The sequence below is a fragment of the Haliotis cracherodii genome, unplaced genomic scaffold (assembly GCF_022045235.1).
Source record: "Haliotis cracherodii isolate W230 unplaced genomic scaffold, xgHalCrac1.p SCAF_8, whole genome shotgun sequence".
NCBI lineage: Eukaryota > Metazoa > Mollusca > Gastropoda > Lepetellida > Haliotidae > Haliotis > Haliotis cracherodii.
The window spans coordinates 54,089,038-54,109,190 of record NW_027266341.1 but is presented as its reverse complement, the minus strand read 5'-3'; the positions used below and the strand labels follow the sequence as shown (position 1 = coordinate 54,109,190).

The window sequence follows — 20,153 nt, the reverse complement described above, 5'->3', positions numbered from 1 at the left end:
TCCTGCACCACCAATTAGACTTATTTATCTTGTACATCATGACACAATGGTAACTGAAGTATTAATTCATTTACCGCATGTGACACATGGCATTTTTGTCACAGACTAAAGCAACAACCAGACATCAAGACTGTGACTGCACTTTGTGTCAAGAACTATTCCATAACGACTATCTATACTAGTCCAGGCTGAACATAAGGCAAGGCTTCCTTTTAAGCTGAATTAAACGGCAATACTGAAAGATGACAAATTTTTAATGGCACATAAATGACGATACATGTACTGTGAGAACCTACTCTATGTTGGACGACAGACCACCACAGCTAGCAGCTATATACACTACAAGAGCTAGCTCCACGCCGAGCTGCCACTGTTGGTATGTACATCTCTACACGCCAACACTCCACACCAGGACATCTCAACTGGTGTCCCTTTAGCCATTTAGCTAAGTCCGCGAGGGAGATCGGACAACTTCCGCTTCCGCCATTTTCAGAGTAGAGGTCAAGGTCACACCTTAAAATCTGCGCCAAATCATGAAGTCTCTGTTTGGCATTTCTGTGACCGATGGCCATATAATACTCTGTTATTTTTTATGACGTCACAAATGACGTCATCTCAGTTTCAGTAGTCCACAATATGTTGCCATTAAAACAGCATTCCGGCAGTTAGTGGTGGGTTTTTATCCAATGAGGTAGCAGGGTTGTATTCTGAGCCAGAGTTGCTTAATACGCTGGAGTAGGGTCCATGTAGCGATGGGGGTGTCTGGTGTCCCGGGGTTGCCTTGCTGGGGGCTGGAGGTGGACTCGACCATTTTGTGCTGTCTGACTGGACCTTTCCTGGGAAGGGAAAGAAAATGAAGTTAGACAGGTGCTTCATACATTTCTCAGATGTCATAAATGTCATCAACAATTTTGACATTTGACATTTTTGACACATGTGTCTTTGGCTAAGACAATTGAAATTAATTTATTGCTTTAGTGCCAATCAAAGGCCACATCTCGAGATAGTAGAATATTTGAAATATTGTGTCAGACACTTCCAACTTATCTAGCAGATGTCCCTACACCCTCAAGTGTAATAGCAACTGTCACCTCAGTAGACAGTCTATCTCACTTGTGCAATAGTGTATGACATGTCTCCAAACGTTTCAAATAAGAAGAAATTCGCCCACGTGTGCAGGGCAGACTTTTTGTAGGTTGTATGTCGCCCATGTCTAGTAAAGTGTCTGTTCGTTATAGAATACGCGAGTGGGTGAATGTGTTTAACGCCGTTGTCAGCAATATTACAAAAAAAAAACAGCGGCATTTGTATAACAGTGTCTAGACCAGCCAAACGAATGACTTTGGTCATGAGCAACGATCCACGCCATCAGAGTAATGAAACACAAGAAGCCCAGTCACAGACAAGATAGTCTGTCTCCATTGTCGCCGTCCCAACAACAAGCATAAGGAACATAAGACCTATTCAAACCCGGAATCCCAATAAGGTTTTCTTGAGATCTCCCTGTACATATGTATTGCGCAAGTCATCATGGCCATCTGAGACAATGTGACCGCCTCCGTGGTCAAGTGGTACAGCGTCCGCCCGGAGAGCGGAAGGTCCGGGGTTTGATCCCCGGCCGCGTCATACCAAAAGACGTTAAAATATGGTACTTGTTGTTACCCTGTCTGGCGCTCGGGATTAAGGGTCTAAAACAAGGACTGGTCGGCTCGGAGTCAGTATACTGTGTCTGAGTGGGGTATTCATGTTAAACTGCGGCATGGTATCTCAGTGTGCTAGCACTATAAATCGGCATCAGTCCGGACTAGTACAAGCAGCCACACACACACATGTGCATGCACGTCGCTATATAAGTGCAATAATCTTAGACGTGACGTTAAACCCAATTTCACTTTACCTCTGAGACAATGTTACAAAGTATATGAATCAACAACCAAAAAACGAAATCTTGCAGTGTCTGTTTGTTGTTTAACGCCGGACGGCAATATTCCAGCTATATGACGGCGGTCTGTTAAGAATCGAGTATGAACAGACAATCCAGTGATAAACATCATGAGCATCGATGTAGACCAATGGGATACGATGATATTCATCAACCAAGTCTGAGAGTCTGACCACCCTATCCCGTGAGTCGTTGACCTCTTCTATCCCGGATCTCCACAGAGAATTTAGTTGTGAGATATTTTATATATAGTATTACTACGAGCCAATCAAGCGATTTTGAAGGAATTTGTGAGTGGACATAAACTGTTATTAAAACAATATCACGAAAGAATGAACTTGAATTGTTCCAATTTTGAGGAATCGAACCCGGGTGATCAGCGAAACGAGAGAACAGACTACCTATTACCAGAAAGCATATGCTGAAGGAAAAGGGGCGGTTGGGTACCCTAGTGGTTAAAGCGTTCGCTCGTCACGCCGAAGACCCGGGTTCGATTCCCGACATGGGTACAATGTGTGAAGCCCATTTCTGGTGTCCCCCGCCGTGATATTGCTGGAATACTGCTAAAAGCGGCGTAAAACCAAACTCACTCACTCACTGAAGGGAAAATGCTGTACCTGATTGGTTCGTGGGTTCTTCCATTGACTTGGGTTTGTCTTTATTGATGTTGTTATTGTTGTTGTTATTGTTATTGTTGTTATTTGAGTTGTTAGTGTTGTTGGCGTCTTTATTACTGGGGTTGCTGTTCTGCTGTTGTGACGTCTGCTGTTGCTGCTTCATTCGCTCCATCTTCCGGAACTTTGCACGCCTGTTCTGGAACCACACCTACGAACAAACAAGCAAAGGTCACCATCCACGTCCATCATACAACGTGCTTCTACGTCAAGGTCAAGTACCACACATGCCATATTAGGATCTGTTCAAACCATTCTATATCAGTGCTTGTGATTCTTATGAATATAACTGATTTACCGGAGAATAGGTTCGATATATCGATACATTCAAGAAAACAAGGTTCGACAGTAGTACATGGTTTAATAGAATTTGTTTTGGGGCTTCACATATCCATGCTCATTCATACATGTTATGCTTTTACAGTAAACTACGGTTGTAACGAACTCAAAGAACCACTAACTAAGTTTAGTTCGTTATAACCGTAGTTCGTTATGAATACAATACATATACAGCAAATGGACGGGACCAAAGTTCGTTATATCCGACAATTCGTTATAAGCGTGTTCCTTATAAACGTAGTTTACTGTCTATGTATCAGTATTGGCCAATCCATCCTACCTTCATCGCCAAACCCACATTTCTGTTTTTCAACACGCCGTTCCTTACTCCCCTTATCCGGGCTTCTGTATATTTCTAGTCGACCATCTGTACACACCTTCCTTCATCATCCCCTGTTTCTGCATTCTGAATCCCATCACACCCACCGCTCCATCCATCACCCGAGCAGCCTGCGTATATCGCCACCCACCCTGCCTCTCTAAATCCGCTACCGACCTGACTCAGTAGACCCTAACGTACCCTGCTCCCGGAAGTAAACAAAAAAATCTCCGCGCTCAATGGCGTCGAGCGCTCTGATTGGTAAATATCAACATGTGCTTTTGTTATGGTTTGAGTACTGACCAATCAGAGCATCGATTCCATTTCAACTTCGGCCAAGATGGCGAGATACGTTTATTTATATACATGGGTCCTGTGTTTCAGTAATATCACTACCCTGCTTCAGGAGCCTGTGCCCTGACTCTGTGTACGTGTATCCCCACCCCCGACCTCTCTACCCACCTGGACTCTGGCTTCTGTGAGGTCTGTCTTCATGGCGATCTCCTCCCGGGTGTAGATATCCGGGTAGTGAGTCTCGGCGAACGCTTTCTCTAATTCCTTGAGTTGTGCAGAGGTGAAGGTCGTCCTGATGCGACGCTGTTTCCGCTTCTCGGGGTTAACGGAACTCTCGTGCGCATGCTGGTACATCTTGTAGGGCAGACCTGCTGACCAAACATCAAACGTCTGAGTATAGGCAAGACCATATTTACATACGATCGTTGTAGGACATGTACCAACAACTGACGTTGTCCGGCCTTGAAAAACTACGTTGAGAATATACTGACAAACTAACGTGATATTACACGTTAATATGTCAGCGATAACAGGTGTGAAAGTCATGTATGACATGACTTATATGTTCTGAATAAATGACAAGTTGTTTCATAGCAGACGTGATATGTCAACCGTGAGGAAGCCATTTAACAAGCCTACCCGTAGCATCTCTGACGATCGAATGATCTCGTCGTTTTAAAGGGGCACTTCGAACACAAATAAACGCTTCCAGAACTTAAACACTAAGTCCTATTTCGCATGCTTGAAATGTGTTAGGGTGTACTTAAACTCATACCTCCAGGGTACAAAGCCAACTCATTTGTCCCTTTTATTCGTATAGATCTTTGTATACAATATATGTCCTTTTGACTTCTGTGGATAAGATATTAAATCTCGTACACGTCGATGACCATTGCATGCATTGGGCAAACGGTCTGCCCAAAGCACGCAATGGGCAGTTGCACAGATTCAGTGTAACATATGCATACAGATGGTGCATTGTGTACACTTTATGCAAATAATAAACGTCCAACGATTCCAACAAGCAACTTTATAAAATGACAAAAAGGAATATGGGTAATATTGTATTACAGAGATGCAGGCATATTTTAATGCCTCCGGTGAATAGGACATGTAACTGTCTGAGAGTGTTGGTTGCTAGGAAACAACCCGTTGATCCAGACAGAAAGAGTAAACATATGTGATGAGGATGCGACACAATGAAAGGGTGAAGGTTCATTGACAGATGGTATAGAGGGGATCAAGACGGGTAGAGAATAAAGGGGCAGAGAGGGGAGACAAACGATGTTATTCACCTCGGATATGTCCTGCGCGTGCCTGCTCACCCTGGCCAAAAATTCCTGAAAGTACAAGGTCAAAGGTCAGCGACCAACGGCATGAGACATATGACTAAACAACAAAGGTAATTTTGAGTGTGGATGATAACGCGAGCAACCATATTTTCTAGAATTGCAAAACGGAAAGACACTGTATATATTAGAACTAGTATTTATGCTTTTAGAAGAATAGGACCAGCGTCTCCTCGCGCGAAATTAATAACTTGCTAAGGAAACGGCTGTCACCCATACTGTAGAAATACAGAAATAATTTGCAGGTGATATATTGGGTTTGGTACGTTGTTTGTTTGTTTGTCTGTTTGTGCCACATACAGCATTATTCTAGCTATATCACTGCGCCTGTAAATATTTGAGTCAGGGACAGACCAACCAGTGATTGATATTATAAGCAACGACCCACGACGTTTGGGCACGGTGATGCGCAATCATCCAAGTCACCGAGCCTGACCTTCTGATACACCTTAGTCACCACTTTGGGACTAAATATAACCCGGGTTCCCCACGGGGATGGTGTGGTACGTTGTAAAGAAAGGGGGGTGGGGGGTAGAATTAACACCTTGTTCCAGAAACGATTCACCACCTGAGTGTTAGAACAATGAAGGTTAAGGTATCTGAAGGTTATAGCAACCCAGACATTGTTCCATTAAACTGAATAGTTACGTCCGTATTGCAAGGGAGCATCCTCTTGATTTGCATGGGGTCGGTGGGAATTGTTTTTAAGAACAATCTTTTTTTCCAGCTATATCCAACAAACTATTTAATTACTAAGCACCGTCAAACAATCTATTCATTTTTACTAATAACCCCCCAAAATGACATTTGGGTATTTCCGATTTTTTTTATGATTAAAAGATTTTGATTTCAAGAAAATACAGAATTTGATTTCGAGAAAACAGTAAACAATTTTTTTTTAAATTCTACACTTTTCTTTTGTCTCACCACTGTTAACAAACTATTAATTTTGGGAATATATCTGAACAACCATTCATTTAACCCCACGAGCACCCCTTCCCCTCGCCCTCCTCCCCACAGAACCATAGACATGATAGATCCTCCCTAAACAAAAAAAAAACGAAATTGGTGACTGTAGGGGTCTTCAACATTGTAAATTACGTTTGTTACTAAGGAATAACTAAAGAAAATCAGATAAGCTGACCTTTACCATTTTAGATTTATGAACCTTTACCATTTTAAATTTAGAATTACCACACCTGATTAAAACTGTCAACAAGAACGCAGTAACGGATGACGGCCGTAATTAGCATGGGTATATATATTGTACGAAGTAGCACGATTAAAGTCATGCAGATATCGTCCTCAAAAAAGATCTCATCGTTAGTAGTGTGTAGGTCTGTCAAAATGTAGTTTAGACAATAGCCGTAGTGCTGAGATTGCCTTGAACAGGTGTGGGCAAGTCGAGCTAGAGCCTTGAACAGGTACAGGTGAGCAGTCGCACAGTATCCCATGGTAAATTCGATGGGACATTAGTGACTTGGGATGAGAGAGGGTAGGATGGATAAAATTGAAGATGGCTATGGAAGATGTGGGTTTAGGATGGCTAGCTTAGAGATCAGGATCTGGTCGGCAAATGAACAGCTAAGGCTGGGTATGCTTGGATCGAGGTGTGGATCAAGATTGGTAAGGTTGGGTATGCTTGGATCGAGGTGTGGGTCGGGATTGGTAAGGTTGGGTATATTTGGATCGAGGTGTGGATCAAGATTGGTAAGGCTGGGTATGCTTGGATCGAGGTGTGGGTCGGGATTGGTAAGGTTGAGGTATACTTGGATCGAGGTGTGGGTCGGGATTGGTAAGGTTGGGTATACTTGGATCGAGGTGTGGGTCGGGATTGGTAAGGCTGGGTATGCTTGGATCGAGGTGCGGGTCTGGATTGTTAAGGTTGGGTATACTTGGATCGAGGTGTGGGTCGGGATTGGTAAGGTTTGGGTATACTTGGATCGAGGTGTGGGTCGGGATTGGTAAGGTTTGGGTATACTTGGATCGAGGTGTGGGTCGGGATTGCTAAGGTTGAGTATACTTGGATCGAGGTGTGGGTCGGGATTGCTAAAGCTGGGTATACTTGTATAGTTAGCGGTTGGCGGTCGGGATGACATAGGGCAGAGATGGATGAGCCTTCTGTTGAAACTTATAAACACGTGAGGAGTGGTGATCAATGCCAGGACAATAGGAAGGTCAAAGAAACTGAAAAACTTCAGACACAAAGACCACGTATAAGTGACTTTTGTCATTAAAGGTGAAATATTTATGATGTCTCTGAAGCTGATATAGAATATTTTCGACAAAGATTGTCACATCAAAGACTAAAATGAAGTACGTCGTGGAAGACTGTCACGTGAAGTGCCATAACGAAGTAAGCAGGCAATGAACACAGACTGGGATATTAATCAGAGCTCATATGCCAGCATAATAGGATACACCGCAGCGCATCTGACAGGTTCCAGCAAGATTAAAGCAAATCATAGCGACCACATGTATTGCCAAGTGGACCCCAGCAACCCATGTAAATACATGTACGTGGGGCACTTTAAATAAATGGATTTAAGTTTCAGGGGATGAATATTCATGATTGAACTGGCTAGCACCATTATTGTGTCTTGGAATACGCCCCGTAATCCACAAGCTTGTGTTAAACAAGCATAGCGTCTTCACTGTAAAATACAATCAAGGAACTGGGCAAGCAGAGAAGGTCTTGTCCATCATGTCTGATGTTTTGAGTTTGAACTTGTTTTGTAAATATTCATTATGTTGTTGGAAATAGAAGCAAAAAGGCGAAACGGTAAAAAAGTAACCGGCATGTCATCGTTTGGATCAAAACAGCTCAGAATATGGACACACAAAGATTATATTTAGGCTATGATTAAGAAATCTGTGTGGGGTTAAAAAGTATTTTATATGTTTTTGGTTGTATTAACATTTGGCACGGTTTTTTTCGCGTCTTAAAGCAGTTGTATCAGGGTAAAAAACGGTTCTCGGTGATGTATTCGTTGCATGGGAAAAAAAGCTATAATAGTAACAGATTCACAAACGGCCATTTCACAGAGTCCACTTCTCGATCACAGAAAGAAATGGGAACAGAATACACACTGGCAGAAAATAACGTTTATCTCTACAAAACCATCTGTGTACTTGTCAGAGGAATCCACAACCATGAAGCAGATCCTGCTGTCGAGAAAGCCCGGAAATATTATGGAAATGTTCTTTAACGTCAATTCCAATTCAAAATGTATGCCAAAATTCGTCTTTCATTTTTGTTAGCCTGACTGTTGGCTAATTGGGCAGACTTTGTTGTCGTCGGTCCTTGCTTACATCTCGTAACTAGCGCATGTTTACTTTCGGTTCCTGTCACGTTCGATTAGGGTCAGCTTGAGGGATGGTAGTCTTCGCCGCAAGCAGAGGCAGGCCATTATTCCACAGAGACTCCAGAAGAACGGCCTCCTCGGTGGCTATCACTCACAACCAAATCGATAATGTTCGCCAATCCGAGTTATTTATTTATCGTGCGTTTATCAAATCAATTCCCTCTACAGAGTCTGTTTCTCTTTATTTGTGGGATCAAAATTGGAGAAATGGAATGATTTGTCGACCCCGGCAAAATTAGATAAGCTGAATCGGGCATCTGGTCTTCTTCATCGCAATGCTGATACGTCTAGGAGGGAGTCCCTCTGCTGGTCCGGTGCTGCGCACTGATCGTATCTAGGCTGATTTCGTTACGACATGCATACCCTTCGTAATTACGCTCCTCACAGTTACCGCTTGACCAGCTATCCGGAACCGTTGCGTGATCATTCTTGTCCTAAACTCGCCATTTAACGTTCACTGTCGAGATCAGAGCATTACAATGACTGTTGGAGATAGTAATTAGTGACAGTTAGATAGAAACTGCTGGTCTGTCACGAAAGCAAGATGGCTGCACGGTTCCCATAAGACACCGCGCGCCCCTTGATGTTGCAGCGGAATGACCTTTATCCGCGGGACGCGTGTCTGGATGTATTTGAACGCAACGTACGCAGTCATCGTAACAACATCGGAGAGTCGCATATACACGAGGCAAACATGATAAAGGACCGTGATTCCTGTTCACTGAGCATGCCACGTGTCCCTAGGCTTCAATGAGAATGCTTTATTAGATCAGACAAGCGGCCACGAGGCGGGATGAATTTTGCAGTCCTTTTTTAATAGTAGAAATTTGATCAAAGTGGCTAATAAAATAAACATTGCACAACAAACCGTTAACCGTAACATTTGTAATTGAAAATAGAAACAGTTTTTATCTTGAATTAGGTACAGGGAGTTAATGGGTTCCACGAAGCCTGTAAGGTACTGCTTGACGGTATTGACCCATTAATGTGTTTAATTACACGGCTGCCATGTATGCCTGAAACCGCCGTCGCGGAGGGTGACCGAGCCAGCGTGATGCCAACGCGTTTGATATATGTATCGAGTACAATAACAAGGAAACCAAAGGTAGACATGTAATTGCCCTGTGTGAAACCCTTTGTAATTATACTCCCCACACTTTAATCAAGACGACAAACAAGCGATATACGTGTGTTTCCTAAAATAGCACTGTTTGCAACGAACCGCATTAAAAATTCATCATGGCACCTGTGACGGTTTGGTCCAAACTGAAGACGAAGTATGTCGAAAGAAAATTGTGGCCGGGTCTCTAGCTCCACCTAATGGAACAAAGCGCCAAATGTATATTTGTTTCGAGTTTTTTCTGTTTTGTTTTACAGGTATTTCTTCATTTTCAAAATTAGACGATGACCCAAGAGAACTACGAACTGAGCAGTCACCTGATATAGGACACTGTGACGTCAGAGTCGGAGCTATCCCCGGCTGATTTCGATCAAGTCTCGTGGGATCTCGTTCAAGAAAAATTTATCTTGATGGGCGGGTTAGCTTTTATCAGGCTGTGCTCTCAATGCTGATTATTCTACAGACGGTTTATTGCATAAAAGTACAATATTTCAGCGCCAAGTCCCACGGGGCTGCGGCTAATTCTGTTAAGAAAAGGCTCGAATCAGCGCTTGTGACGCAAATTGGGTTTCACATATTGATATTAGTTTTATATTCTAGTAATCAGATTAGGTTGGAGAGGTTTTCAATATAAAATGCGTGTAATTGTTCGCAGAAGCAAGCCTACATGGAACTCTTCTGAGATTGAGGGAGAAAATTAAACGGGCACTTGTTCCCCTTCCCTCAACCTTAAAACTCCTCTAACAATGGCGGACTAAGTTTTGATTAAATAAATTTCCAATTATTCGCCAAACGGGATGACACCTAATCTATCAGAATCGTCCTGGTTGATATTCGCACTAATACAATCAAGCTGTTTGGGCGACCGGGGAAATAAATTACGATCTACACAGGCGATCACAGAGCCCTCTATATCAAAGCGCCTGACGCTAGGGGGCGCTCTCAGTTGAGAATGATTTAAAATCGGAATTTGGTTTAATCCGGAATCGATGCTGATCACATTTGACTCACGCGTATATTGAACATCGTCACCTCTTTAGCACCGGAATCAAGCACAATTAAATGAAAACCAACACGCTGGATCAACCAGCACGAGTCGGTGTTTGAGCGAGGAAGACAGGGTTGCAGACCCCAATTCAATTTGCCATCCGCGATTGTAAACCAGGCAGACCCATCCAGCCGGGTATTTAAACTAGGAGTATCCTGTGTGTTATGGAAGCAGACAACCCTGATTAGAAGAGGAATGGAGATATGGGAAGAGACACTATTTCGCAATTTGCTGTGTTTGTTTATGCTGAATCACCGGTGGCGCTGGCACACACGGCCATCAACGTCACTTCCGGTGCTGTCTTCTCTGGCTGTGATCAGATCCACATCTGTTGAAATGCTGATTAGAAAGGATTTGGCTTGCCCTAGGGACCATACTGTATTATCAGTAATGCAATCAGTCACATATACTGAAATATACTGAGAAACAGAACTGTCCTACCGTAGTAACCTTGACATGTATTGTTTGACATTAAGAAGTTGTCGGATGCCAACCTTGGCATTGCCTACACGTCTGGCTTGACTGACGCGAGTATGTACGTCGAATCAAAATGAATCTTAACCTGATTTTTAAGTCACAAGAGTATACAAACAGACAGATAACGACTCCCTTGCGACGGTGACTTCAGTCTTGTATTTTTTTGGAGGGGCAGTTGTTTTCTGAATCTCACATTCACTGAAAACACTTCTACAACGTATTTACGTAATGACCTTCCTAGTCCTAATCCTTTATCCTGACCTCGTTATAATCAACCCAACTATTCGAACCGTCAATCCCTCCATTTCTACAACAGTCAAATGACTATACACGACCTCGCCTAGTCTGCGCATCGGACGCAACTCCACATCCGTCTATCTTCTCCTAACACCCATCGCCCGCACCCAACTCCCCAAATCATACCGCCCACCCCCACCGCAACCAAGCGGAACACATCCAGCCCATCCCAACCCCATTGTCCTGCTTCTCTAAAATTAACTCAAACCCTCAACCCACCCCTCCCTCTAAAATGTCCGCACTGCCCGACCCCTTCTCTTCAAGAACAATACCACACACGCCCCTCTACCCTCCATCTCTTATAACCATCCCCTCCGTACATCCCCTCCCCCATTACCTATGATGCAGTCCATCATCCCCTATACTAATAGGACCAAAGCAGCCTAGGTAATCAAAACCTACTCCAACCCCCAAGCGACACATTATCTCATTGTTCTCATTGACATATCTATTTCAGCGTGACTGTAATTGTAGTTCTACTCGTTTGCACACCCGTGTAAACAGGCTTCTCTTGCCGTCCTCTAATCTAATCATAACATTATATATATCGTTTCCTATTTCACCTCAGCGCAGATTTATACAATATTTGATGTTGAAAAATGTCCAGTGAAATTTACTTTGTTCGCAAATTAATAAGCATTGTATAAAAACATATTTCAGGACATTCCTTGATGTTAAAATATATGATACATGCTATATATTTATAAAACTATTATTAAGATAGCATTACAAGTTTCTTAAAAAGCTGCAAAAATATCAGTCTATTTTTAACATTATTTGTAATGAACATAGTACAATATTTATTGAACCATTGCGTAAGATTACAGCATTAAAAATATCAAAACATCAAATTATTAAAAGAACAGGTCAAGTACGCTGTAAAGTAAAGGTTATTAAATCGTTGTTACTAAATTTTAATTCTTTGCAAATTAACCGTGTCGATAGCGCCGTCTCGGGCAGTGTGTGACACTAGCTGGTGTACAACTATCTACACGTTCGGACTGAGGGACAGCGGGCTTCATACGACAAAATATACCTTACGTTTAAAATGGACGGCTATCTTAAACAACTACAGCAGCATCGCGTGGTTTGACTGGCAGTTGAAAAAAGTTGTAGTGACATAACCGGACAACCATTAACAATTACAAATTGCGTGATAATATCATACATATAGCATTATATTACTATTAGAATGAAATAGAACAAAAAAATATATGACAGGCAATTAGACGACGGGCTGTATATTTTTTTTTTTTTTAAACAGCAAAAATATTTATGTATATATAATCGTTCACGTTTAGAATGAAAATCGGCATTCATCACCTACTTCTATTTTCATAGGGGGGACCTTTATCAGAATATATAGATTCCCTGTTATTTATTTTGTTGAAGAGCGAAAGCGGGTTGCACTTTGTGGTCCGAGATTTTCATCATCAACAAGGATAGGAATTTTACAAACGTTGTTCTAGTGTGTTATCCGCCGAAACGAACCCCGGGCAGGGTAGGAAACTCTTTTACAGATGGATGCTGATGTTGAGAGTCAAGTTGGGGACACCAACGCGTGGATGCAAGTTGAAACGTTTCGAATCCTTAACTTTGAGATGACCATAACATTCTGTTCCAAAGTACCCAGTTCGTAACATCACGCCATGTTCTTTTCACAATCGCCATCTACCAACTACCAGTGCGGGAGTTTATAGCACTGGTGGCCTCCCGTAGGATTAATTATATAAGTGGTAAATTCGGTACTAATACAGAATAAAAATGAATGAGTCATTCTAAGAGACAAAAAATAAACAATTTGGTTGTGCATTGTCTTTGTTTAATGATGGCAAATTCAACACCGAACCAATATTCGCCAAAGTAATTATTTTAAAAATAATTAGAGCGTATGTAATACCTAGGAAATAGCATTTCCTCGAGTTTTAACCAAAACAGATTTCAATCAAGGGGCGATGTTTTGAGCCATGTTGTTTTCATACGAGAAATAATTCTTTCCGTGATTGGATTCAAATTGGAAACCTTCGCCCATGACCACAGTTTCATTAATAGGAGGCATTTTGTTCTTTAACTGCATTTTTTGTAAATCGGCGGATCTGTATTTCAAGGGCAGGGAACACACGACTCTCTCATCGTCACCAGATTTAGATCAAACAAAGTATGCCAATAATCATTACCATCGCAAAGATGCCAAAAATATATTTTCTAAAAAATAATAAAATAAACATATTATCCATCTCGTAAAACATTACCTTAATTTATATATAATATGACAAATCATACCGCTTTGTTAATTCTGTAAACTGCCTCTTATGTTTTCCTTGGTGGAATAAGAATTGTTCTCTTTTTACTCCGTTATGCAGCTTTTTTTAATAAAAAAAAAATCTTGTTTTTTGTAATGTATCATTATGTATAATTAGTCTCCGGTCTCGCGAATACCGGCTGACTCATTATTATCTTCCTTGCTTAAAACTGGTTTTCTTCTGCCGTGATTTTTTTTCTTCTTTTTTTTCATCAAGACACACTACATCATGTTGTACAGCGTTATTCGTCATCTCGGTGGTCGACAGCGGCATAACGGCAGAAAATTCCTTTCTCCATGTTAATGAATTCAAATTACTATTTTATCAATTATGGACGCCAGCCCAAAGACCGCGTACGGCTTGTGCTACGCTGTGCAATTTACCCCCCTCCGCGCGCCGCCTCCCCAAGGCAATGATACGGTGGGGCGTGGTTGCAGAGGGCGGAACAGCCAGGATTAATCAAACTTGCTTAACACACCGGTCACGTGACCATGCAGCAATGATACTGTTGTTGCGCCGTACAGTACACCCATATCAAGTGGGGACAAATTAAACTATTCCCTCGTGACATAATTTGTCGCTGTCACGTGATACTGGGTCGAGCGCGTGGCGGCGATGGGCGCGTCATGGAGACAGGCGGAATCCACTTGGTATCCAACGTCAGTGGCAGGAGGGGAGGGTGGAGGGGGAATTAATTGGGGGGCATGAATTCATGAGCGACGCTGGGTCCGATCTGTTTTCACACTCACATCTGTGCATTATTTTACCCGCGGGACGTCATTTCTTAATATTTGACAATTTAAGAATTAAGCGATTTATTAACCATTACTGATTGTTTTTACTGGTAAGCGTGTCACCTCCCCTAAAATCTGTGTAGTGTTTCCATTCATGCGTATTCTATGATAACATTTTAACAATGTTATCAAATCAAGAAGCAGTTTTTTACAGGAAACGTAACTACCTAGACCATAGTTGAACACAATAGACAATGTCGTAGATCTTTCACACTGTGATATTTTAGTGGCGGTAGCAGGCAAAGCAGTAACTGTTAAACAAGCACATAAATAGTAGTAGTAGTAGTGGTAGTAGTAGCAGTAGTAGTAGTAGTGGTTCTGGTAGTAGTAGTAGTAGTAGTAGTAGTGGTTCTGGCAGTAGTAGTAGTAGTTCTGGTAGTAGCAGTAGTGATTCTGGTAGTAGTAGTAGTAGTAGTAGTAGTAGTAGTAGTAGTAGTAGCAGAGTAGTAGTAGTAGTAGTAGTAGTAGTAGTAGTAGTAGTAGTAGTAGTAGCAGAGTAGTAGTAGTAGTGGTTCTGGTAGTAGTAGTAGTAGTAGCAGAGTAGTAGTAGTGTAGTAATAGTTGTAGTAGTAGTAGTAGTAGAAGTAGTAGTAGTAGTAGTAGTAATGGCAGCAGCTTAATAACATAAGCTTGTACTTCCAGAGATATGTCAGGAGAACCTTTAACACAGGCCTAACGGTTCCAGAAAACTATTCCATTAACAATATAAGATGTCGTGTCCATTTGAAGCTCTATCTTTTTCAAATGACCAGAAAAATATATACAATCTAAGTAGTAGTAGTAGTAGTAGTAGAAGTAGTAGTAGTAGTAGTAGTAGTAGTAGCAGCAGAAACATCAGCACTAGTAGTAGTAGTAGTAGTGGTGGTGGTAGTGGTAGTGGTAGTGGTAGTAGTGGTGGTGGTGGCAGTAGCAGCAGCAGGATAAGTAGTAAAAGCTGTAGTAGTAGAAGTAGTAGTAGTAGTGGTAGATGAAGATGTCGTAGTAGTAGTTGTTGTTGTAACGCAGTCGGCTGTTGTGGAGACTGCTCTGTTCAGCTAGTGTCGGGATACAAGACGTAACCTTGTTAGCTTCCCCTAAACATCCTAATCGGGTTAGAACGTTACAGACTCGAATTTAACTACGTTTGTGAAACAACTCGCTCTAATTCGATAACAACCATGTCACGAACACATTCAGCCACTACCGGCCAACACAACCTCTAATCCAGCTTCTAAACTAATTAATTATAGTCTAATTTACGTTGTGTTAGGTTATTTCATGAATAGGAGGCTGAAATAGCGACACACTAGAGTCCCTGGAAGCACTTAAAGCAGTGGGTATTTCTTCCATTCAAATCCAAAATCAAAGTGATTCTTATACTTAATCTCAGAAAAAGAAATTGCGCTTCCTTGATGCATATTTACGACTAAGATGAGAGACCTAAATACACGCATTAAGCCTATTAGCATGGAAATGGCATTTTTTTAATGAAACTACAATTTCTCATACCGTTGCAATGTTACAAGGACAGATAACTCTGTAATCCCTATCTGATTTAACTGGTTGTGACTACAGCTGAACTTTGCAATCAATGGACAATAGCGTAAGAAAATTTTCGACGACGTTTTAAACTATAGTCGATAGTGTTACATTTGCTTAACCAAAATATGCCTTTGAGGCACAACAAGACGTAGATTGAATTAACAGATTATTGATAATACATCCTAAAAGAAATCAATGTTGAAAATAATATACGTAGACGTTCAGTTCGGCAATTTAATATTTGAACATATGATTGATGCAGGTTTATTAACACGATTAGATACTGGGGAATTGTACAACTGAAACAATTGCTTGTGTGTATGCCCTCAAATTACCATCACACAAAAATAGAGAGACAGAAGACAACGCCAATAACATACTAGACTATCTAGTGGAGGTGTTCACTGTTTCGCGAACACCCGGTGTTCACACTGTACAAGAATTCACGATCGTAGATTCAGGAATAGGTTGGTTCCGTCTTCTATGGATGTTCCCGTGTCTTGCTACGAACATGAAATTAATTATTCTCGTGAACGGCATGATTGGTACAAGTAAATTTAGGGAAGGAAGTAGATAGGGATAATTTATCTCGAATAATTCGTGATAACGGTAATACCTATAAAACAACGGATGTTATAATCGATTGATATCGTGTTCTCGTTTCCGCACCCGTGCATTTCTTTTTGATTTTCCCAAACCGGGAAGGTGAGCTACGGGCCACGCGACACACGACAAGGTCAGCTAGCTATGATACAGTGTATGGCTCACTGTCCCGGCAGCTATCAAAGTGTGATCACGTAGAGATCTCGACCAACCAATTAGCGATATTGCCCATTACGAGAGCTGGCCTCCGCGAGCGTGCGCGCGCGAGACAGTCGCCACGTGACCACAAGTAGCTGCGCTGGAGATGTGGCGCGGAACTAATCGCTGTAAAATGGCCATTTTGTGATAATGTCGGGCTGAAGATGCGCGGCGCGATAGCACGGTGTTTTCACACATTGGAAGTGGCTTCGATCATGCGTCGGGATGGTGACAATTGTGATTAATCTGGACTAAACGTTTGGGGAACAGAAGGCTTGCAATCCCAATCTAGTAATTACAGTCCCGGATACATTAGCGGAATTAGTTGATCTTTTTGCGGGGTGACATTAAAGAGAGACTAGAGCCAGGGTGCACGGCGTCATAGCTACCTGTCACGGGTTATGCGCACTCGCAGCTGGGCTGGGACACCCGATCGAAACAGGGGTGCGCGCGCAGATTCACTATCGCCATGAGACGAGCAACAAATTCCTAATAGCATATAAGCAATTTCAAACATAGTGGTTTAAAAAAAAGGAATTAAGTTTGGGATAAAATATTTACATAGTTAAAACAATGCGATTCTATTTCTAATTCATGAGAATAACGGAGTGGTCGTATCGTACAGCTGGACTGCTGCGTGTACCGTTAAACAGTAAACCGTTATATTTCGGGACTAACGGATTGCTGTTAGGGTCTATCAAAATTCGAAACACAACATTTAGTCCTGGCTTCCAGTTGTCCATAACCATCAGCGCTAATTACTGTAAAGTGTTGTCTTCCATTGTCTATTGCTAATCACCTATCAGCGCCAATTACTGTTTCCCTTCTTAAGTTTCCACCTTTTGTTATTTCATTACTTTGGTTGTTCTTACATGTTCATATATATGGTCTCTTCCTCAAAGCATCCATTCACCTGATGAAGGAGCAAGCATATACTCCGAAACGTTGTGTTCCTCATAATAAAGAAGTTGACATTCATATATTCTATTCCTTTGTCACAACCTTGGCTTTACCTCGACTTGAGGTTTAATAATTATATAAGCAAGAACCGTACATTGTCTTTTTTATTTCTAGTTTCAAGTTATTTTTCATAATAATTCATATAAATCGAACCGATTATACATTTATATTAAGTATGATTGCTGTTTTTGCCCTCATCTTATAGGTCCTAGGACCTATTTCTAATGTTGGCAGAAATTCTGCAATTTGAACAAACAGTATGGTATTCTAGCGCGTGAAAAGTGCAAAATGTCCCCCCTTAACCAAACATTTTCATCCTGAGTTTCGTTGTTAACAATTCGTGGTGATGAGGATGCTTGGTGCCTGCTTTGTTACAGTAAGTTGGGACATACGGGAGACATGGCCGAGGCGGCAGAGATGAGGAACGCTACACCCCACGTCCCTCCCTCTCCCCGTCCCCCTCTCACTCCTACCCCATATCTCGCAAATTGATCACCACCCTGGGGAAATCACGCTCTCGAGAAGGTGAAAAGTGCCCTATTTAACTATCTTTTAATCGTGCTCGGTTTACACACTTAATCGACAAATGAACTGATTAATTTTCACTGAGATGATATGGGGATACAGGATGGACTGGGCAAAACCAGTCGTCCTTAACGGACGAAATCTGCCAGGTTTATCGCTCCATAACTCCTTCCGCGAAGCGACAATTCTCGAGCCCTGTGCAGAGACCAAATCGGTGGATCGGTATTTTCAATAGCCGGAAACACATGAGACTGAAATGAATTCCCCTGGGCCCCACCTTGCCTGTATCAACGATCTCGACCGCCTTGGGCTGTTTGTGATAGCATTTGTTAAAGAATTGTAACACTATGACAACACACAAAGACATCCGTCACACAGATAGCTTCTTACTCACATCATGTGTGTAAGTGACAGCATTTCCTTCCACGTGTATACACAAAGTGAGACATAAATGTAATAAATGTCTGTCAGTGACCTGTTATCAATTATTAATTATGATAACGATTAATGTTTTTACTTTGTGTCTGTAACACAGTAAAGTATTGACATAAATTATGTTTTCCATGATTTTTTTCAATTACGGAATTCAGAGAAATTAAGTTTTTTCTCAAATTCAAATTGAAATTTAACCTGTCTGCATACCTTCTACCATGTTTACATGAAATCGGAACCAAATTCAAATGTGGTCAGTTTTAAGGTAGGTGTGAGGTACATGCGATGTTTCTGATGGGTTATACACCATCCCTTATATGACGTCACATCATGTCCTGTATGAAGGCTGTACACCACGAGGGGCTGTATAATGTTTCATATTGGTCTATAAAATGTTTCATATTGGTCTATACAATGTTTCGTATTGGTCTATACAATGTTTCATATTGGTCTATACAATGTTTCATATTGGTTTATACAATGTTTCATATTGGTCTATACAATGTTTCGTATGGGTCTATACAATGTTTCATTTTGGTCTATACAATGTTTCGTATTGATCTATACAATGTTTCATATGGTGTCTATACAATATATCAATTAGGTTCTATACAATGTGTCATATGAGAATGTTTCAGATGAGGTATATGCTGTTTCAAATGAGGGCAATGCAATATATCACATGAGTTCCATACGATGTTTCATATGAGTATACGATGTCTCCTATGAGTATATGACGTTTCTTATGAGATCTATACAATATGTCATATATCATCGGAGGTCACGCCCATTTTTATATGAGGTTATCATGTAACAGTACCAATGAGTTAACATCTTCACATTCATCTAATATCGTGCACTAACCTCGGCTATCACAACAAAGAAATTATGACAGTTTGTTTCATTTATAAACAGGAATTTAAACTGCCGGGCAAGTTAGTTACCACTCCGAGCGATGGCAGGAATCTGAAGATGAATTCTGTCAACGTCATGTTTGAAATTCCAACCAACTTTTACGTCATGTAATAATGTTATGAATACTATACGTTAACTTGTTGTAGGCAATAATGAATGCGCATGCGTATGCATTTGTTTACGTAATACATATGCACACACAAACACACACATATATACACACACACAAACACACACACACACATATAAATATATATATACATGTATATATATATGTGTGTGTATGTGTGTGTGTGTGTATTACGTAATATATGGAATAAATGAGCAAACAGTCACATTCAAAATATCTCCGCCCAGATTTTAAAAACAACGTCACAATAATACAAAATTACTACTGCTGTACATGTTTCGAGCATTTTAAACTATAGTTATAGTTTTTTTATTTCTTTAATTACATATGATTAACTCCGCAAGTAAATCTACATGGATAAACAAGGAGTATTATGAACCATTTGTCTAAATACACATCTCCATAAAATATAGATTATCAAACTTTGTTGTCCATATTTGTGTAATAATAATTAAAATGGACAATTTTTGAAATTCCTTGCTGTATACAATAGCAATGATTGTTATTATTTTCATCATGATCCTCGTCATCATCCGAAACACCATGTT

At 41.1% G+C, this 20,153-nt stretch overlaps 1 protein-coding gene across 1 annotated transcript in view; it reads right to left on the bottom strand.

Moving 5' to 3' along the window:
• Positions 1 to 482: 482 nt before the first annotated feature.
• LOC139450232 (paired mesoderm homeobox protein 2A-like) overlaps positions 483 to 20,153 on the bottom strand; it is a 33,624-nt gene continuing 13,953 nt past the window's right edge. Inside the window, exons 2-5 of the mRNA XM_071231906.1 lie at positions 4,864 to 4,908; positions 3,737 to 3,936; positions 2,560 to 2,767; positions 483 to 836 (exon numbers count right to left, since the gene is read on the bottom strand). Of these exons, the coding sequence (XP_071088007.1) occupies positions 646 to 836; positions 2,560 to 2,767; positions 3,737 to 3,936; positions 4,864 to 4,908 (644 nt within the window). The 3' untranslated portion in view covers positions 483 to 645. The remainder of the gene's footprint in view (positions 837 to 2,559; positions 2,768 to 3,736; positions 3,937 to 4,863; positions 4,909 to 20,153) is intronic.